Source organism: Ornithodoros turicata, chromosome 9, assembly GCF_037126465.1.
Source record: "Ornithodoros turicata isolate Travis chromosome 9, ASM3712646v1, whole genome shotgun sequence".
Lineage (NCBI taxonomy): Eukaryota > Metazoa > Arthropoda > Arachnida > Ixodida > Argasidae > Ornithodoros > Ornithodoros turicata.
Genome location: NC_088209.1, coordinates 30,469,992 through 30,491,878, shown reverse-complemented (window position 1 = coordinate 30,491,878; position 21,887 = coordinate 30,469,992). Strand labels below are relative to the sequence as shown.

General features: G+C 45.6%; 4 protein-coding genes across 6 annotated transcripts in view; 3 read left to right on the top strand and 1 right to left on the bottom strand.

Moving 5' to 3' along the window:
- The window catches only part of LOC135367879 (uncharacterized), a 137,803-nt gene that overhangs the window by 17,995 nt on the left and 97,921 nt on the right, over positions 1 to 21,887 (bottom strand). The gene's annotated exons all lie outside the window — the stretch shown is intronic.
- LOC135367878 (uncharacterized) lies at positions 957 to 8,969 on the top strand. 2 transcript variants are annotated; one of them, XM_064600979.1, is made up of 3 exons: positions 957 to 1,029; positions 6,798 to 7,162; positions 7,938 to 8,969. In XM_064600979.1, exons 1-2 carry the CDS (start codon positions 1,024 to 1,026, stop codon positions 7,137 to 7,139), a joined length of 348 nt encoding a protein of 115 aa, XP_064457049.1. In that variant the 5' UTR covers positions 957 to 1,023; the 3' UTR covers positions 7,140 to 7,162; positions 7,938 to 8,969. The 2 variants fall into 2 exon arrangements, with proteins under 2 accessions (XP_064457049.1, XP_064457048.1); XM_064600978.1 differs by having other exon boundaries at positions 6,798 to 7,180.
- On the top strand, positions 13,861 to 16,036 carry LOC135368600 (uncharacterized). Its single transcript, XM_064601990.1, has 3 exons — positions 13,861 to 13,963; positions 14,834 to 15,470; positions 15,858 to 16,036. Exons 1-2 carry the CDS (start codon positions 13,952 to 13,954, stop codon positions 15,422 to 15,424), a joined length of 603 nt encoding a protein of 200 aa, XP_064458060.1. The 5' UTR covers positions 13,861 to 13,951; the 3' UTR covers positions 15,425 to 15,470; positions 15,858 to 16,036.
- On the top strand, positions 18,067 to 20,981 carry LOC135368599 (uncharacterized). Of its 2 annotated transcripts, XM_064601989.1 has the most exons (4): positions 18,068 to 18,206; positions 18,790 to 19,213; positions 19,256 to 19,495; positions 20,738 to 20,981. In XM_064601989.1, the coding sequence occupies exons 1-3, from the start codon at positions 18,195 to 18,197 to the stop codon at positions 19,480 to 19,482; spliced, it is 663 nt and encodes a 220-aa protein (XP_064458059.1). In that variant the 5' UTR covers positions 18,068 to 18,194; the 3' UTR covers positions 19,483 to 19,495; positions 20,738 to 20,981. The 2 variants fall into 2 exon arrangements, with proteins under 2 accessions (XP_064458058.1, XP_064458059.1); XM_064601988.1 differs by having other exon boundaries at positions 18,067 to 18,206; positions 18,790 to 19,495.

Below are 21,887 nucleotides of genomic sequence, written 5' to 3'. Positions count from 1 at the left end.
GTCATTTGCGAAATTTATTTAATTTCGCGATTCCAGGGCTGTTTCCTTTCGCGGGATAAACGTCAAGCTGTGTTCGCGAGTACAATTTTTCGCGATTCTTTAGCGGTTGCGAAATTCGCGAAAATTAATGCACCGCGAATAAAAGTACGTTTACGGTATAGTTCGCCGACGTCTTCCGAAGTTCCGATGTAAGTTCGTCGATATGTCTAAAAGTGAGACTTTCTCTATTAGATTCTACAAGAAAGAAGCAAACGTCGGCAGGCCAACCCATAGTTTGATCCATAACATAGCATACAAGTCAAGCGTTCATGTGCTTACTATAACATGAGTGAGGAGAATGACATTCAATAACGGTCTAACTGTTTCCCTTCTTCGAAATTAAAGTTGTTCTACCTTGCAGACATTCGTAGCTTCATTTGCGAGGGGGCAATAACAAGCTCAGGATCACCAACCATTACAAAAGTCACACTTGCCATTGTCGCCATACCAGAGATGATCATTCGCACCCTCAAATCTCGCCCTTCCAGAAAAGGGCATCCCTCACGGAACGCTCTTTGACATCAACATCCCCCGTACAAATGTCGCGAACCCTGACCCTTAGGTCGCTCAACATTCCTGCTGCTCCCATGGAACAATGCAATGTATGCAGAGATTCTCTACTTCCTGACTCTTTGGCCCTTGGCATTGGCAGAAGGAGAGAAACAACTTTCCTTGTCGTCTGCTTCGAATGAACTCGGCCGATGTGGAGATCCATCGTGGACCTTCCTTTGTGTTTCGGCGGCACCCGTGGGCATTGATTAGAAGTGGCCCAAATCCTCGCACGTCCCCTCGCATACAGGGATCCAACTGCTTTTTATAGAGCAGTGTATCTCAGCATTTTTGCCTCCTCTCCACAGAGCTAAGAAAGCCATCTTCATCGCCAGGGACCAGCATTGGCCGCCCTATTTCTTCCAAAAGCTGTGTGTGTCTCTGTGTGCTTCAGTGCTTCTCCTCGAGTCCTCTCCACAGCACTGGTAGGAAATTATGAAGGTGAGTCGCAGCTTTTGAATTAACTGCGCCGGTATGTTTTCAGACGGATTCCGATCGTAACGTATTTTGTACGAAGAAATTAGGAGGTCCCTGAGACAGAACCGGGCATATAGGGCTGAGCAGTCCCAAGGCGCGACCCAAACTCGCAAATGCGTATCGTGCTACCCTCCTGCTATAGATGCTTTATAAATTTCTGCTATGTATGCTTTATATTAGAAGTCCTCCCCACAAATCGGCTTGCACAGATATTGCCTTCGGAGTTCGGACACAGATATTTTTTATAGGAACCCTTCAGTTCAAGGTTGATTGGAACGTCTACGCCTTTGTTCAAAGTCCCCTGTCTGCTTTAGACATTGCTATGGCACAACAAACAAACAAGACGCAAGTAAACAGTGGAAGTGACAAGAAACACATTAAGGAAGAGTCACGCATAAGAGTTAAAGTGACGGTCGACGGCATCTCTGTGCAAACAGAACTTCATTATACAGTACCTTGTTCAGATATAACGGCAATACATTATAAAGTGCGAAGAGCTCACACACGCTATGAACGAAACAACGTTAGTGTCCGCGAAAGCGGTTATTGTCACTTCAAGGAATCAAAATCGCAGTTAAATCACACGATGACAAATACGCCGCCGAACTAGTGTTACGCTAGGGAAATCCACCTAATCCACATAATGGAAAGCCACATAATGCGAGTCTCATAATTGTGCATGCCATCAATGAAAGCACATGTTACGGAGTCTCCGTTCCGACACACGAACCTTTTCGAGACGGCGACATCACGTTCAGTCTCTTATGTTGAAGTTAGTAGAAGAAATTGTTAAGAGTGGTCGTCTGATCTCCCAGATACTGAAGAGAAAACGACAGTGGTTGCGAACTCAGTGTTTCGTAAGCGGGCTCACATCTCCATATTTTTTGTCCTACCACCACCACCACCACCGCCACCATCATCATCATCATCAGTGTTTCGTCATGATTCCTATTTCGGATTTCCAAGCCTGAGGCAGCACTAGATTATACCAGCAACGCTAATAGTTTCCAACATACAACAACAACAACAATAAATGAAGAAGAAGTGATGATGACATGGGATGTTTCCCAGTGGTAGCCACAGGACCCTAACCCACATTTCACAGAGGTTAATATGAGAGAATGAATTATGATGAACGCGAAGCGACGACAGCACATAAAAATAATAAGCACCAATATACTGTTCATAAAGGTACTGCAGATATTGAGCAACCAAATTGTGTAATCAATAGAAATTCTTCAAACCGTTAAACTATAGATCGAAAGATAACACATTTTTGCAGCAGTGAAGGCAGCAAAAAAAAAAAAAAAAAAAAGAAAAGGAAAGGAAAGAAAGAAAATGACGATCAGACATTTGAATATTTGTCAGGCTTATTATTGAAAACAGAAAGTACCACCACACAGTGCAAAGTTATTATTTTTGTCTGTATATGTCTCATTTCGTTTCGTGATTTTGCTAAATATCGATATCGAAACGCCCAATACACAAGCGAAAGACGCTCACAAAATCTAGAAGGACACGCGGCCCTTCCAGTCGAACGCCGTCCTTATCGACACCACACCCAGTATGATCCCACTATATATGAACCTGCCATGAACCAATATACACCCAAAAGCGATGCGATCGAATCTTCTCCCCCATCAAGACTCTCATCATCTTCCCAGTTCCAATTTCGTGACAGCTTACAACGCCCGACCATCTTATCCTCAAAACCTCCATGTACCCATAAGGCAACAGCCAGGCGGGCGGGCGGTGCCCTCGCGAGGGTCTTTCCACCACGTCGTACTTCATCGTCTGTCTCGTCTTCCAACTAAGCTAAGAACTAAGCACTACCTGCAACGGCAACGATCTTCTCTCGGCTCCAACGACCTCGTCCGTTTTTCTAGGTCAATGACTGCCTCGAGCAAATATGATAATATCTACAAGTGAAAGCTCCTCTATCTCACAGTACCCCGATGATACACCCCCAGCTAAAAAGTGGAGAATGTCTGGGAGCGAATTCCTGACGAAGTGGACCACTTATGTCGTCGTCTGCCTGTCTGTACCATGTCTGAGCACCCGGGGGAAATTTCGTGTTGCTTTTCGCGAGTTGGGGGGGGGAGGGGGGGGGGGGGTCAGTGTAATGTAAAACAAAAAAGGAAAGAAGTGAGACATACACGAGGCTACGACTGGGTTCCAGAAGGTTTTCAATGTAGAAACTCAGATGGCGGAGGAGTGACACAGGAGTGTTGTGATGCTAATAATTCATTTGAATAAGATAAATTCAACGACATGGGTTAGCTAACACTCATTGCGATAGTATTCTTAGAAAATACCATTATTTACCTAGCGTAATAATATAACATCTACAATCTTGCTTTGTAGATGGACAGCTGGAAGTGTAACAATATAATAGGAGCCTGGCGGTGGGGAAGGGGAATCTATTTATTTGGAATTTGCTTACTTGGCCAGTTCACCAGTGCAGCGGTTTTGGCCGTTGCAAATGGTTCCGTCGGACTAAACGTCAGTCGTAAATTTCCTATAAATAGATACAGCCGTTTTGCTCTTGATATTTCCATTTAGGGGTTGTTGTCATAGTTTCTGCGCTTGTTCAGAGTACGTCAGTACGAAAATTCCCTTACGGACCCTCAGACAGAGTCCTATGTCTCGGCGTCTGTGCGACATAGTTTTCATTCGTCTCGTATGTTTGCCTCACGTAAAAAAAAGAAGAGAAAAGAAGAAAGAACGAAAAGTGCATAAAAATAATCAGCATAATCAATATCCACAAGTGGCAGACAGTTTCCCCCTCCTTCACTTCTTAAATTTGAATTCAATGGACGTCGAACCTCATCGAAAGCCCATTCTCCGCCATCGCCTCTCATACGTATCAAACCATACCTGCCCTATTAAATATCCATCTCCTAGAGTTCAACCCTTTTCGTAGCGTCCGTGCATCCATCAATGTCACGTTCTAACAACCCTTTCGCCGTTAGGCAGACATACAGACAACCACGCTTCAAAGACTCCCAACCACCCGATTCCTTTGCACAGCGTCCCCCGTGAAACGCACCCCTGTATTATCCTTCTCACAAAGATGCCGCGTGCACGTACACGAGCTGTCAATCGAAGCACATCAAGACCTCTTCAGTTGAGCGCCACGCGAAATCTCCATTACAGAACTTCTTCCCTCACTCAAACCGAGCATGAAGTGCCTGATGCCCAGTGGCGTGAAACAGGACCCAATGACCCAGTCAAAATGAAAACGAGATATTTGAAATCGCCCTTCCTTTTCGGTCACCCGCTTTGCTTTCTACATCGTAAAATCTTTTTTTTTCGTCCGCGGAATCCTACTTTTGCTTTATTTTATAGCACTCTCGCAAGCAGGAAAAAAGTCGTTAGTTCGAAGCAAGCTTTGGACAACGGCTGCGAAAGCGCAGCAACATTTTTGTTGAGCATACAGGGTGTTTGTTTTATTCGTTACAGAATTTTTATTAAAAAACTAGCAGAGCAAAATAGGTGCCGTTTTTGTAGTTGATTTATATGGCCAGGCGAGCGTTCTCTCGAAGAAACTATGTAACTACAAGATCCCTAATTACCTAAAATTCATTCATTAACTCTTTAATTAGGGGATTTCGCGCGAAAGCGAGATAACAGAACGTGAGATATTCCTCGTTGATAGCCATTCCATGTTTAGAAAGCCCTTAAACGCGCACGTCTATTGAAATATCCATCACTCAGTTTCGCTATGCAAATTTAGCCAAAGCAAGAACTACGCACTTTTCGAGCGCAGAAAGACCGACAGGCAATCCACATGAGAGCGCCACGCGCTTTGGAGCGATGGAGCTAATTCGTGTAGGAGCTAATCTGATGCTGCCTGGAGCTATCTGGAGCTGCCAGATAGATCGCTCTCCGACTCAGATAAAGACTGGGAGACTGCAGTCGAGACTGGCAGGTACCTGGGTTCGAATCCCGGTGCCGGCTGTGCTGTCTGGGGTTTTTCCTGGGTTTTCCTCAGACGCTTTGAGACATATGTCGGCACAGTTCCCTTAGAAGTCGGCCCAGGACGCACATTCCCCATGGGCGTTAGTCGTGACGTTGTCCACGTCTGTGAGGCCGACAACGGCGAGCCCTTTCACAACCACCACCACCAGATAAGGAAGGTCGCTTCATTTCGGCGCAAAAAAAGTGCGTAGTTCTTGTTTTGGCTCATTTGCATAGCGAAATTCAGCGATGGGTATTTCAACACGCGTGTGCGTTTAAGGGTTTTTTAAACATATAATGACTTTCAACGAGGAATATCTCCCGTTCTGCTACATCGCTTTTGCGCGAAATACCCTAATTAAAGACTTAATTAATGAATTTGAGGTAATTAGTGATCTGGAAGTTACATACTTTCTTCCAGAGAATGTTCGCATGGCCATATAACTCGACTGCAAAAACGGCATCTATTTCGCTCTGCTAGTTTTTTAATAACAATTCTGTAACGGAAAAAGAAAACACCCTGTATATGACCATGTGCGCCAGAGTTCTCGCGGACCTCCTCGAGTTGACGTGAGCAACATGTCGCTCTCGGGGAAAAGACAAGTGCAGAGAACACAGAATGAACACTATAAGAACAAGCTCAGTGCCTTTCTTTGTCGCTATAGCGTCCTAGCTAGCCTATAGGCTCAGGTATATGTTGCAAACGCCATGTATGCCAGTTGCTGGTAACAGTTTCCGGAGTCTGCGAATATATAGTCTTAGTGTAATAGCTAATAGTCTAAGAATAGCTCAGATGAACAAAGAAATCTTGAATGAGATAGTTGACAGTTGATGGAAAAGGGGCTTACTCTTGGTGAACAATAAAAAATGACAGATTGCGGACGTGTTTTAAGAAAGGCACCCAAATTTCGTCGCCTTCTTTCTTCTTTCATCTAAGTTTGTGGTAACACGCCGTGTTCTCTCATATGCATTTCTGCAGTTCCTGTTACTATTGTTCACTTTGTAGTGACGCTCCGAAGACGCTGATTACACATTTCATCGGTAGCAGTGAGAGAACAAATGCACTCAGAAACTACCTCACAAAAAAAAAAAAAGAAGAAAAAAGCAGTAGTAAGATAAAAATCAACCTGCTCAGAGGGCTAATCAGTGAAGGGATACTTGGAGGAAGCACACATATCCATATCTCATGTGCATGTCGTGCAAGTATTAAGACCCGAGGAAGCTGCTCTAACAACGTGCAGTGCCTGCTATCCGGGATGAGATGCTCTTGGCAATTTGCATTGTTATTCAATGGAATAAACAAGCAATAGACCGTAAAAGATAGTTATCCTTGGACTCCTGTGCTTGTCCCTTCCTACAAAATGTAAAAACGATGCAAATGCGCTCCACAAACATGTTTATGGGGCGCAAGAAGTTGAAGCGACATAAAGAGAGAGAGGAAATACACAAGCTGGGGATTGCTGCACTGATGCAGATAGTTGCGGTCGCAAGAACACTTCTTAATACTAGCTTTCGTTGAAGTGCAAACAACAAAAATATTTTCGATTCGCTATTCCTCACACAACAAGCAAGAAGAGGCTCGAGGGTGTAATAACTATCATTATTACGACTCGAACTTCTTCTCGTGGTCAACCTTTGTCACCCCCATAATTCCAATGACCGCCCCGACTCACACGGCCGTGGACATCCAACGTCTAGCACACTATTTTTAACCTTCCATGAAGCACATTTTCCTACCGTTATGGATGACCAAACATTCTTTTCTCATGTAGGCCGTCTACCTAGCCCTGTGCATCTTTCTACTGGCTGACCTAAGCCGAGCACAGAACCAGGCCACGCCTCTGCTGGGGGCCATCCGCGTCTGGATGCGGCGGCCCAATCTCAATTTCATTCAACGCCCTGGGGGTCTCATCAGCGTGCTTCGGCCCAGCATCATCCGCCTGCGTCCTGGACTGCAGAACCTGCGGCCCACATTCCTATCTCAGGCTGCCCTGACCAACCTGAGGCCCACGCTGAGTAGCCTGGTGCCAAACCTGCCGTTCAGGCCCGCGATCAGCGGCAGCTTCGCCAACCTAGGATCGTTCATCCGGAGGCCTGCGCTACTTCAAGGATGAGTGGTGGACAGGAGGGTCGAGAGGTATGGATAACCTTGGAGGTGAGACACACGCTGGACGTTGCACTGAAAGTACGAGGGGCATAGGGTTGGGCGGGTAGCTGAACGCTGTTCGTGTGCATCTAGAGCCCCACTGGTAAGGTATCTGCCAGCCACTCTACGCACCTGAACGTTCAACAGGGTTGTGCTGCTTGCGGTGGCAGGAATTTGTTGTTGGTCTCTTTTATGATAGGTAGTTCCATTGCGAAGTTGGAAGGGTTACTGTTTTTGTACGCGTTAAGTACGAGTAAACAGCATACGCGACCAGAACTTACTAGTGTGTCGTTAACTGCAGTCCTGTATACATAGGAATACATTGAACACGTATCGGGAGGCAAAAGACCAAGTGGTACATATACCTCATGTGAAGAAACCATCTGCCAGTCGGTATACACACGGCTACTACGGCAGTACAATGACCGACCGTCACTCTACCGTGCGGTGTGTACTACAGAATTTCCAACTGGATTATATTTGATGTAGTGAAGTCGGTATTTTTGGTGAAAATATATTACTTGAATCCTTGATCTCGCTGCCGGGAAAAACAAAAAAGATAATAATACTTATAGCGGACATGACCACGATTACCACATGGACTGACCTAGCTACCATTTACTCCCTGATGCACTTTATGACAAGAATTGTCTTGTGAAATTCCAGTACAATGTTGCAGAGGATACGTCATGGCGTAGATATTTTGTATTGTAAATATTGTGCATTTTGATGTCATTTGAAGATAATGTACGCTTGTGCATTTCAGGCTCTGCTGGTATGGAGCCACCTCTCAGGTTTACCTCATCGTTGAAGCAACGGCCGAGGAATTACCATCAATAGTGGACTCTGTGAAGTTCTCTTGACATTGCATCACCTCGGTTGTTTTCCATTACGTGTATGAACTAAGTCAATCATATGTCAGGCAAGTGGGACGCAATGTCTTTGCCACGTTGTCACATCATCCCCAATAATCATCCCAGGTCAAAGTTTCGTTTTGAAGGCAGTCCACGCTAACAAAAAAGAAGAGGAAGGCAAACTCCATAAGAGGCGTAAAAGAATGTACTATAGGAGAAGTAAAAAGCTATGTCTTTCCTTGACGGATTATCAGCTAGCTGAGCGCCACCTATCCTGGTGAACATCGACAATAGAGTAAAGACGGGTTAGACCATGATAAAAGTGGAAGTACAAAGTCGGAAAAGTAAACATATAATACACATATAAAAGTAAAAAGCGCTGAAGTTGAAAATAGCGGATCATTGCCCCGCAAGTTGCACAAGAACAGTGGACCATGTAACACATGATGACAAGGTTGGAAGACGCGACCTTCGTATGACTTTTGACCTGAGACCTGATACGTCACTAACGTAACACTGACATTTTGTCCAGTTTCGAGGGTTTTTGTTGGAAGATGGGAAGGGGACAACTAAAGATAAACTTGGAGTCGGGTCCTGGTGCCGCCAATGTCGTCAATTTTTACAAATGATGTAAGTGCACTCAGCAGGTAATCATACGAACGAGATGTGCATTGTCTGGCTCCAGTTAGAGACCGTTTTATTAATGCGTAACTTGCGGCTAATTGTTCGACTGAATTGGTCTGGGAGAAAATTTATTTAGGAGCCTGAAACGACAGGGTTCTTCCCAGTGCGCAGACTATACTTCAGATGTCCGTATTCTTCAATAAGCAGTACATAGCTAAACAGTAACGTAGTTTGTAATTTTGTTTCCTACCGATGCAATCATGCGTAGGATCTGCGAGCGAGCTCACATGAAAAGACCAATAAAATGTTGTTATACTGCATAGTATTCGGTTGTGTGGAACATTATTTCTTGGAAACGGAACCACACACCATCTGGGAAGTGGCACTCTGCCCACCTTTCAAGGTAAGGAAGCACCGTTTCCTCTGTCATTTATAGCATAAGCTGCAAGTCTTTGTCGTTAAGAGCAGGATGCAGCAGCGATGGTACGTTGATGGTCGTCTAACCGTCAACAATCATAGGAGGTGCACACTTGAATACGGTGGAAAGATCGTCAGGGCGAATGTCCTTGGACTTTTCCAAGTCCGAGGACTCTTCATGATAAGCAATTGAAGTCACCGGATTGTTTGTTACCATGAATGGCCTTTCTGACGCTTTTTCTTCTTCTTTTAGTCTTTGCAAGACACAATGTAGTGTTGTGGTTGATAACGGCTCCAGGAACGATCGGCATAAGTACAGGTTAACAAACACCTGGGTTGGTGTTACACCAGTCCATTACACCAGTTCGCTTGCATATCATTCCTTTGCTTTGTAACTTCGTTTCCATGCTTGAGCCAACAAATGTGCACCGATGAGAACCGATAGTCCACTATAGTTCTGCAAGCCATGCCTCCTCTAAATCAATGGTTACCAACCACCTTTGTTCTGCAAATCTGCGTGTAGCAGTGAGTGACGTGTGAGTGAGTGACGTATAGTGACGTGGCAATAGAACAGAAGTAAAAAAAAAAGTATCCAAGTGATCAACGAATCACGCTGTGCTGCTCAGCGGCGCCCATACGAGAGGAGTTCAGTAAATTCAAAGTCTAACCATAAATAAACATTACGTGAACAAAGACATAGCTTCATTTTTCAACTGAGTCCCATGAGAATCAATGCACTTAACACATCTCTTAGCAAGCTCTCTGGTTCCCGAAGACAGAAAGGTGTTGTCAGGCCTCTGAAAATGTCGCTCAGCAGCTTTCTTCCGCTCATTATTGTCGCGAGATCGGTGTCTTTGCAGAGGCTTCTTTAAGTAACGGTGGTTTTAACTGACTTTTCCAGTCGTGCCCTTTGACTATAAGTATTAGTGACATCATGCCGGTTAGTCCATGAGTGCCGACATGAGGCTGTAGGTGAGTCCAGAGTGAGGAGATGGAGGACACCGGTACACCTTAAGTGCCACATTTCGCAAGGATTATGAAGTACTACATTAAAAATGAATAAAAACAACCAAATAAATAAAGCGCGCAGCTCGACACATTTTTAGGACAACGAGGGGCAATGTTGTAGCTGAAATACTAATGTACATACTCTGTTTCTACATTGCGTAATGCCAATGCAGTTTGGTGGAATGGTGACCAAAAGCATTTTTTACTTATATTACTATAACACCCGACAGAGAAATAGCATCCTATTTCACCTATATCTTCCGAATTCGTGAAAGTCGCTTAGTTCGAGAATGACCATAGCCGGGTAGAATGGTTCGCGCCGCGTCTTGCAGTTCGGTCACGTTGTCGCATGTGTATTGCAATGGACGTTATCCTCCGCGTAGCACAGTCTGATGACCTAGCCAGCCGACCGTTTTATCTGATGTAACAAGGTCGAGGTTGACTGCCATTGCGTTCTTGCGGGGGTTTCCCGATGTTTCGTAGAACATTTCACAACACTGAAGAAACCATTTAGTGGAATGTACTTACAGGCTTATCTCGTTTCGATGCACGTGCATCGATGCCGTATACCAAGCGTTGTTCTTGGAGCTCTTACATTAAAAGTGATTGTTCTTAGAAAGTGGCAATTTTACGTGGCAGCGTTAGTTGTGACAGGTCGGACAAATTGATGTGTATAGTCTTCATAAATAATGTTGTACCATTACTATCGTCCATTAGCCATCGTATAATTACCACTGTTACCAATGTCTTACTATCATTTATTGATTGGACCAGCGGCATGGCCGAGCGGGTTAAGGCGCCCCGCTCCTTGGTGGTCGCCAAGGTCGTGCTGAAGACTGGGAGGTGGTGGGTTCGAAACCTACCACCAGATGTGCAGTCCGAGGTTCTCCCTCCGTTTTCCGAGTACATTCCAGACGAATGTCGGCACAGTTCCCCCTGAAGTCGGCCCAGGACGCATACTAACCCCGCTGTCCCCCACTCCTTCCTGCCGTCCTCTCTCCATCTGTCCACATCTGTACGCCGCTCATAGTCACAGTTGCTTCGTGGCGCTAACACGGAATAAAAAAAATTGACTGTTCTTTCCTGACGATAAATACGCGTAATATACGCGAAGCAACAGTATAAATCGGTTCGAGGACTGGAGCTCCAGACAGTGGTCAACGGCTGTGAGGGTCATTCATTGGCAACCGTTAGCCCACACTCCTCCGATATCGTTCAGGACGTACGTATATCGCGCAAGACTGAGAAAATAGCGAGTTTTAGTATACCGTTGATAAAGTTATCGTCTCTATCGGAACCAATCGCACTCATGCGTGACTCAGAATCTTATCCACTGATTGGTTCCGGTTGATACGGTGAGACGCTAGTCACGTTATCAACGGTCCGCTAAAACTCCCTATTAAAGAAAGAAAACGGACACTGGTGAATGTAAATACATTTCTATACATTTGCAAGCGTCGTTCGGATGGTGTGGTGCACAACATAAAAGCAGAGGGAAAGAATCGCAGGAAAGACTAAGACGAAAGTATCATAATGGCCGTTTATGGTCCCAATCCAAACTACGACTTGACGCACAGGATGCTTGTGTTCCGCGGAACAATAATGCGCGCGTTTCTTCATTTCTTCGTAGATGTCAGTGTTACCTACGCGGTTAATAAGGTGCGGTACTCTGAAGTCACATACGTTGAAAACACGAAGGAAGTTGTCGTCTTTAGAGAGAGTCTTCCCAAGGGGGATAAACAGAGCAGGAGGATGCAAAGTGTAACGTAGGCGCATTTCCTTGAGAAAGTCACCTGGAGATAAACAACTGTTTCCGGACGAGGATGCCTCCTGCATCCTTGGGTTGCCATTTTTCTAACAAGTGTTTTTTTAGATAAACATTTGTTTGCTTCATGTTCAACACACAAACTATCGCGACTGAATAATCCCTAATTCCTATCATAAAATGAAAGGAAGGAGCAACAAAGGAGACAAACCGATTATGCACACTACAAAGGGTTAAGGGCCTCGCACCTGATGAAGGACGGACTCCGTACCGAAAGCTTGTTTTCCAGTAAAATAAACGTTTCAATCTCTTTAAATACTTATTTTATTCCCTTGCGAGTGCTAGACTTCACCCATTTTTGCCTGCCAGTTTCCTACAAAAGGTTCCACGAAACTACAATAGTATCTGTTTTTTTAATTCCGTGTACACGCCACGAAGCAACTGTGGCTATAAGCGACGTACAGACGTGGACAGATGGAGAGAGGACAGGAAGGAGGAGTGGGGGACAGGGGGGTGTTAGTATGCGTCCTGGGCCGACTTCAGCGGAAACTGTGCCAACATTCGTGTGGAAATTCTGCCGGAAAACCCAAGAAAAACCTCAGACAGCACAGTCGGTGCGAGGATTCGAAACCGCGTCACATCCCAGTGTCGGCCTGGAAGGCGATCATCCTAACCAATATGCCACGGGAGCTGGTATAATACAATAGTATCTGATCAGGAATGGGATGGCCAAGACCAGAATCTGACTTTCCATAATGTGTCTATGGGCCAGTTTCACCAACGCCGGTTAAGAGTTGATCCGCGATCAAGCGTCCCTTAACTTGAAATTACGACTCAACCATCTTTCTGAAACGTTAGAAAGTGCTACTGGAATTCACCTTTCATCACTAGCTAACGTTATTGAAAGAGAATTGACCGCTAGCTTCAAGTTTAGGGGACGCTTGATCTTGGTTTAAAGTTAACCGGCGTTGGTGAAACCGGGCCTATGAGACTGTTCTTCGACGGCTAACTGGTAGCTTGACAAAGCTCGAACACGTTTCCGCGCAGAAATCTTTTTGCGTTATATAAGCACCTGATCTCTTATCGCCTCCCTTCAAATTCGCCTTCGAATGTACGCCAGAGAAGGGGACAACACAGTCAGCCTACTCTTCATTTTTACTTTCGTGTTAGCGCCGCGAAGCAACTGTGGCTTTGAGCGGCGTACAGATGAGGACAGACGGAGAGAGGACAGCAGGAAGGAGTGGGAGACAGGGGGGTGATTATGCGTCCTGGGCCGACTTCAGGTGCCGACATTCGCGCTGAAAGTCTTCGGAAAACCCAGGGAAAACCTCAGACAGCACAGCCGGTGGTAGGATTCGAACCCACCACCTCCCAGTCTTCAGCACGACACCAACGAGCGACACCCCTTAACCCACTCGGCCATGCCGCTGGTCCTACTCTTTGTTGTAGGGTGAGATCACAACACGTACCCTATTGAGAACCTTCACATGGCACTGCCAAACGTCGCTACCATGGAGTGAGATCAGACGGACTTTCACGTAGTATTTCACGTATTGGTAAACCCCGTTTGGGACACGCCACTGAGCTGCTCACACAAGGCGGCGACGGCACGAATGGATCATGTCCACGTCACAAACGGATGCAATAATTTATTTACTAATGTATACACCCAACCATCGTATACCATTGAAACGACGAACAAAAAAGCCACTGTAGCATGCCAATCCCCCTTCTTGCAATACAGACGACACTACAATCGTTTCAAAACCAAAACCGGTTCGACCTTCATCGACGTCATACATTGGTACTCTTGCACCGGGAAATTCTGTTATTATCAGTTTCCAGCTGAAGCAGAGAAAGTGATTTTTCTCTCTCCCACCACCGCGTGCGAAGTGTGGGAGAGGGGGAGTATTCACGAATTCCCCTTTCGGATGCTTTCCCCTTGCTGCTTATTAGCAAAACTCAGGGGGTGTAAAGGTTGGGATATGATATATAAATGAAAGTCATGTTGGGAGAGAACGAAGACAAGTGCTATATATATACGAGGTAGTAGTGTACAGTGGACAAGCAGACGTTGAGAAGTCTCATTGTGGTGTGCTTCGACGTTACAACATGAGAACTGCGGTGAGTGCGTTTGAGAATTACGAAGTCTAAAATCACGAGGCATACAAGCCTCATACTGGAAAACATGTAGGACCATGTATCGTGGGATGGTATGGGATGGAATATACTTCATGATCTTATGGGATTGTGGTCGGTACTTCCGTTTACTGAATAATGAATTATATTAGTGTTAATGTAGTTCCCGGTAGAGCAGAGCTGACTTTTCGGTTGTGCTTTGTAAGGAAATACCAAAAAGAGCGTTTCAAAAGCTGTGTGTGAACAGCTGCTATGACTGATTGATTGATTCACTGATGTTTTTGATACAAAGTCAACCAAAGCCATACGGCGTCAACCACGTGATAAGTGATGGATTAAGTGTCAAATGAAATTAAATAATTAAAAATTGCAGGGAACTTGAAGAGAATAAATGATCTAGATTGCAATCATTTCACACTTGTGAATTACAATAGCGACAGTATTGCTGTAGTCTGAGAGAACGACCGTAAAACTTTTACATGAGCATGTCAGAACGACCGTCTTTCATTACGTTGCATATTTCATTTTATGTTAATAATGAAAACATTAGCAAGACAAGATCAGGATAAAAGAGCGTGGGGTGGGTGTTGCAGATCAGGACTTTCATTCTTACCAGAAGTCTTTATCACATGACTACACAGTTTAATCATCTTTGACATTCGCTTTCATTCGTTACACTCACATCGATCGTGAAAACATATTACCCACTGAAAACACCATAAACTGTTCAGACATTGCGTTCCATGAGCAGCATTGGACACTGCATCAATCTAACCACATAAAGTAAACAGTCAGTAGGAGAAACATGATTTACTGGTATGATAAGTATGATTCAATTAGATCTCCTCTTTGCAGGTCATTTTCTTCCTGGGCTTGTGCCTTGTTGGCCTCGTCTACTCGGCTGACGTGCCCAGTGCTAAGGCTCCAGAGCCTGCAGACAAGAAGGAAACTGCAACTGGAAAACCAGAGGACAAAAAGGACGGCAAGACAGAAAAGGTTGAAGGCCGTGGAGGTTTCGGCTTTGGAGGGCCAGGCCTCGGCTTCGGTGGCGGATACGGTGGTGGATACGGTGGTGGATACGGAGGTTACCCACTGTACGGTGGCGGATACGGAGGCCTAGGTGGCTTCGGTGGCCTTGGTTACGGTGGTCTTGGCTATGGTGGCCTCGGATACGGTCGCTACGGGGGTGGTTATGGAGGTTTCGGTTCCGGTGGTGGATATGGACAGAGTGGCTACGGATACGGAGCTGGTGGATCGCACAAGAAGCTGTTCGGGCAGACCCAGTCATATGGCCATTCATCAACGTTCGGGCTCTCTGCTGGTTCTGGAGGTTCGTACGGCGGCGGTCAGCAGGGCTACGGAGGAGGCTTTAACAAGGGAGGCTATGGCAACTATGGTGGCGGCTATGGCGGAGCCGGCTACGGAGGAGTCGGAGGAGGCTACTAGAGTCATTCAAGCGCGGTGAATGGTTCCGACGGTAAAGTCATAGCAGGTCAGTACCTGGCTGCGTGCTTCTCGTTTATCTCAAAGCTATATAACTTGAATATTCGCAGTTCAGAAATAGTATAAGAGAGCTCCATGAGCCATTGAAGTCATCCTGAAACTCTAGCCTAGCGAATATCCTTCGAGGAAAATAGCTCCGACATCGAAAGTTTTACATATTTATCTTGTTTGCTCAATGTCTGAAATTTCAACAAGAGGCTTGTCCCAGAAGAAATGCCTACAAAATCTATTTATCTGAAATAATTGACGATTGTTGAGGATCACATTTAAATGGTTTGAAACCAGTGCACACAGTTTTATCATTCATCCTATATTACCCACTGCGTCGTAGCGTCAATAGGAAAAAAAATCACAAATGCCTCCTTTTTTATGTCAGGTGTACATCTTTGATTCCCAACGACTATCTCTGTGAGGAACATCAATCTGGGGAATGTTCTACTTCTTCGACCAAAAAGGACCGCTATTATGCAACTCCAAGCTCTCCCTGCTCACCCCAACTCTCCTTCTACGCCGATACATCTCTATGTGAAACTGTAAATAAAGTCTCGCACACCACCTTGAAGAACATTTTCTCAGCAATCCCGCAATCCTCATTTGTAAGCTCCAACTACGCTCAGTTTATCGAGGACATTTCGATACACACGAAAGCGCCAGCGATATAGCAAAAGTAAGAGCATACGCAGAAGTCAAGGTCCTGCAAAGGAATGAATAAAAATATACATTGGTAAATACAGAAACCACCGTTTCAGGGCATAGCCATTGTTAATCAGTGCAGTGTCGATGATAATTCGTAACGTTTAAACTGTGTTGCGTAGTCATACACTAATGGAAGACACGTCTGTGGACTGAAGTCTCAGCTCACCGCATCCTTCTTGGAAGACCACGGCTCCGCAACATGTAACGATTCGGAACCCGTGGCTTTACGTTGCGATGATGATGATGATTATTGAAAGAAAACGTTGCGAGACAACAATGATCATGAGCAACGCCACAGTGTTCGGTCTGCGGATTCATTTTGCCCACTTGAGGGCTCTTTGAAGTGCGCCGAAATCTCAGCACATGGAACGCCCCTCGCGGAAGACGGCGATCCAAGCAACTTGTACCCTCAGCATCAAGTTGCTGACGTCCTTGGCTGGAATTGAACCCGTATACTTGGGATTAGTGAGGGAATACGTTTATCATATTAAAGGGCTTCCTGGAACTTCAGTCAGGGGCAAATTTCACAACTTGCTACCTTACACCCTTTTCTGGCCGAGACAACGGGACTGTCGTCTGCTTTGGGGTGCAGAAAATCTTGTGTCGTAGGGTTCGTGAGGACCTGAATGCTTGAATGCTTTGCCTCCTGGATGCTCTACAGTCTACACGATTATACATGCCAAGCAGCTATCGTGTCACAAGCTGATGATATCACTGTACCTTGGACGGATTGTGTACAAGATGTCACTTTAGAAAAATTATTTTTTTTTAATTTCGTCTTAGCGCCGCGAAGCAACAGTGGCTGTGAGCCGCATACGGACGTGGACAGATGGGAAGAGCACAGCAGGAAGGAGGTGAGGACAGGAGGGTTAGTATGCGTCCATAGCCGGCTTTAGGGGTAACCGTGCCGACATTTGTCTGGGAGGTCCACCGGAAAAAAACGGGAAAACCTCCGACAGCACAGCCGGCGGTAGGATTTGAACTCACCACCTGCCAGTCTTGAGCACGACCTTGGCTACTACCAGTAGAAATGACAATGGCGTTCGAGCCATAGGGGGCTTTACCCGCACTCAGATTTTATTTCCGGCGATTTCTTTTTCTTTCTCATTGGAGTGGTGCCTCAGGTTGACTGAAGTCGAGAAATTACATGACGCAAGTAAACGAGCAGTAAAGACAAACAAGTCATCAGACAACAATCAGACAAGACAGACAATCAAGGGGGGAGGGGGTAAATTCCTCGACTATGGGCTGTGAGCTTAACATTTTACATGTACCATCCAAATATTTGTGCAAACGAATACAGTGGAATCTTTATGAACTGAACAGTTAGGAGGAACTCCGCAAGAAGCGAAGAGCCCGGAAAAGAACTACTCTACGAAACCGCTGAAGAGCTTCAAAAGCATTGGAGCCGCGGTAATTTTGGAACACGTTGTGAACTATTTCTCTTTCTCGCTTCCTCTTCAGCACTGGTGAGGCACCAGCAGCGTAAAGAGAAAAAGTGAAAAGGGTCAACACCCTTCTTCTTCCATGAAGGTGGATGGCACGTGCCCCTGTCAATGTTGCTGACTGAACAAAGAAAATGGGTGAGGCACAGGCGACTGGAGAAATAATACACGAGCTTGCACGGGTAATTTAAGGTGCTCAGACAACAGATTCGCTGTAATGTGTTCATGTACAATGTAAAGCAGTAATGAGAGCCTGCGGGATATCCATCAGTTGGTAATCTGTTTACAAGTAGCCGATGCCACGGAGTGACTCACCTTCTTGGAGGCTGCATACCAATTTAAACAAATGTTGGGAGGGGAAAAACCGGTTCGACCTTTGATTACGTCACAGGGTCAAATTTATATTGGGCTGGAGAGACGGGATTTTCCGTTTATTATCTCATCGATGCATCACTTTCTATGCTGCGATGATGCCACATTAGAAACTCAACACATAAAATCTCAACCTGATCCGACAGTCGAGTTACAGACAGCAGCAAGTTCACAGCAGCTCCGCAGAAGAAGGATTCAATATGAAACTCGCAGTGAGTGCTGTTTCTCTTTATCTTGATTTCAGATAGGGTTGAGAACTGATCTGAGAGATCAGCATTGATTTCGAAAAGCATTTGTGGCGTTTTGTAGCGTTGCAGATGAAATAAATAGAAAGTATGATGATCTTTTTGTCGGTTTAGTCAAGGTTGGTTTTACGACATTGTGTGAGCTCACATGCAGCACTGCGCGTCTTGTAATAATGTATAACGCTTCTCCGTAAGTGTCTTGCACTAAAAGTGGTAAAGTGTGTTTGAAGAAACGTTATGCCTTGTGGCCAAGAGTAGTGGAGAACGGCTTATACAGAGATCCAGATGTGATCATTCGTAACTGATGGATATGCTTGAGAAACACCATACATGTCGTTTTAGGACATGCTACTTTGTAAGTCGTAGGAATTAATGCTACCATGAAAGGGTCACGCAAATCGTCATGGTTCTAACACCGAATTCCAACTTTGCAAGAAATTGACAGTATTTTTGTAGATACAAAACCTTATGAAAACGTAGAAACACCATGCGGACATTCGTGGCACACATGAAACGCCATATAGTCATTAAGTACAATATTTCTCTACAGATCGTGGTGCTGGTGGGCTCTGCCCTTCTAGGCCTGGTAACCTGCGCTGAAGGTGTGACCACCGACGCTCCAGTAACCACCGTTGAACCAAGCGACAAGGTTGGAGACAAAAAAGGGCAGGAAGACGTTGCAACAAGCACTCCAGAGTTCAAAAAGGTCAAGGGCGGACGCAAGAAACCCAGCAAAGAGAATAAGCTAGACGTCGATGGACGCATAGGCTTCGGCGGTCCTGGTTTCGGTGCTGTCGGCTTTGGAGGCCAGGGAGGCTTTGGAGGCCAGGGAGGCTTAGGGTTAGCAGGGGGTCTGGGCTTCGGTGGTTTAGGTGGATTAGGTTTCGGTGGTTTAGGTGGATTAGGTTTCGGAGGCCTGGGTGGCCTGGGTCTTGGTGGCTTTGGTGGACTCAATGGTGGTTTTGGACTAGGGGGTCAAGGTGGCTTAGGCGGCTTTGGCGGTTTTGGATTTAGAGGTCTTGGGTCTTTCGGAGGATTTGGTCGCTTGTTCGGTGGGGGATATGGACGCGGGTATGGTGGTGGATATGGTGGAGGCTACGGTGGAGGCTATGGTGGTAGCTCTGGAGGTAGTTATGGTGGTAGCTCTGGAGGTGGCTATGGTGGTGACTACGGCGGTGGGTACGGAGGAGCTAGCGGAGGTGGACATGGCGGAAGGTACAGCGATTATGGAGACGATTACTGAGGACAACTAGAAGGTAAGTGCATACTGTAAATCGAGTTCATTCCGCAATTACGGCCCAAGGTTGCATTTCAAGGTTAAGATGGACCATAAGTGATAGAGCAATATTTATGCGGCGGGCTAGACGATGACACTGGGGGGAAAGCAACAAGACGAAGAAATATGTTCGCAGGGTGAAAAGACGAGGCGAAGAAAGGGAAAGAGTGGTAACTTCATAATAAACAGCTGTCTGTTTAACACAGTACATCAACACAGTATCATCTCAACTGACAGTCTATAAGCCTTAGAGATAAACAAGATAGATAAACTCAATAAGAAAACTTATATACTTAACCAAAAACGATACACACTGAGATATTAAAACCTATCTTCACAAAAGTAATAAGGGGAATCACATAAAACTTTTCCCAGACTTCACGGACCCAACGTGCAGGATGAAAAACAGCCACAGAACGGGGGAGAGTTCGTTTTTCAATTTATTTTTTCTTTTTACTTAAACACGCATTTCCATTAAATCCTGGACAGCGACACTTCTGTCACAGCCTGATTGGCACATTACGACGACGTTTTCTTTTTTCTTCTAAAATTCCCTATTAGCGCTGCGAAGCAACAGTGGCTGTGAGCCGCGTACAGACGTGGACAGATGGAGAGAGGACAGCAGGAAGGAGTGGGGGACAGGGGGTTAGTGCGCGTCCTGGGCCGACTTCAAGGGCACTGTGCCGACATTCGGCGGAAGATCTGGCGGAAAACCCAGGAAAAAGCCTCAGACAGCACAGCTGGTGGTAGGATTCGAACCCACCCCCTCCCAGTCTTCAGCACGACCTTGGCTACCACCAAGGAGCGGAAGCTTTTTTTCGCTAGGCCATGCAGCTGGTTTGCGACGATGTGCATTCACACACGGGCAGTCCTCAATGGTCATTGAAACAAATGCACATTGAACATGTGCGTAGCGCCACATAGCGTGTAACGTGTCAACTTCTCAAAGAGTATTGTATCCAATGCCCCCTGACAGGTTGACACGTCCCACTCCAGATGGCGCTACGCACATGTTCAATGTCCATTCGTTTCAACGATCATTCGAGACTGCCCGTGTGACAGTGGTATTAAACATCGTCTATATGCTTGTCCCGCCTTCTAGCGAATGAAATGTGAACCCTATAAGGTTACACATTGGGACAAGCGATAAGCGCAGTTTTTACTTGACTGTTTTAAGTATTTAAAGTACGTAATAGTTTATTATATTACAATTCTATTTCAGGACCACTGCAGAGGCCCTGCACTGATCGTGTTCCAACAGGCATTGTTCCAGGACGACCTCTTGGATTGTGTAACCAAAAGAAGACGTCCCGTTTCCTGCTTCCTACGTTATACTTCGCTGGACTACCAGCTGGACGTGCAGCATACAACGGGACGACCATTGCTGCGTGATTTGCTGCATTGGTTCGCCATGCGTGCCATGTATCATGTAAATTAAGTGGAATTACAACGTCAAACACAATCAATCATGCTCTGTTGTCTCGGGGGATCCGTAGCACAAAAAGCAAAATGAAAGATATTTTGGGAGCTCGCGATATCAATATAGCTGGGATACAATCGCGTAAGTCCAAACTACGTACTTTTTCCCCATTCCAGCCCCAAATTTCATCTTTTTAGCCATATTCCATCCTTCGGTATTCAAATTATTTCTGGATGCACTTTGGGCCGAAACATGTGTTTACATGCACCAGAAAAACACTTTAGTCAGCTCCAGACCTTATGCTCAAGCTATGAAACATACATGAAAAAAAAGAAAAAGAAACGTGTGCAGGGGAATTCACAGTCCATGAACGATGGCGTCAGAAAGGTCTTCCCCACGTTAAGTTCACCATACTGACGCGCACCGCTAACATACCTGGTAATTAAGGTGGTGATTCCCCGGGTGACTGTTTAGCTCCCTTAGTCGGTCTCAGATGGCGCCCCATGTTCGTATGATGTGCATGAACTATGACCTACTATACTACTACTCTATACTACTCTATAGTATACTACTCTATACTAGTACAGTACTAGGTCGTGGCATGAACTATGCACTGAGAACTTGTATAGAACTTACGTTGTGTCGTCGTTTTCTTCGTTCCTGTCTCAGGCTATTCCTCATCGTGAAACTAAAAGGTTTGCGAAGTACAGTATATGCTTGAGGTTCGTGCCAAGCGTTTCGCGTGTTTAATGCTGCGTTAAGCTCGCCGTATCCGGACAGCAAGTATGGGGACCAATCTTCCAGGGCCTATGTAGTTCTGATTTGCATATGTAGAAAAGTAGCAACGTCCTATGTCCCTGACATGTGCTGTGTCCGCATTGTTCCGGAAAAAGGACACCTCATTGGGGCATGCTGTACTGTTTGACTCCGCTTTCTTCAGAAGTCACTCTCT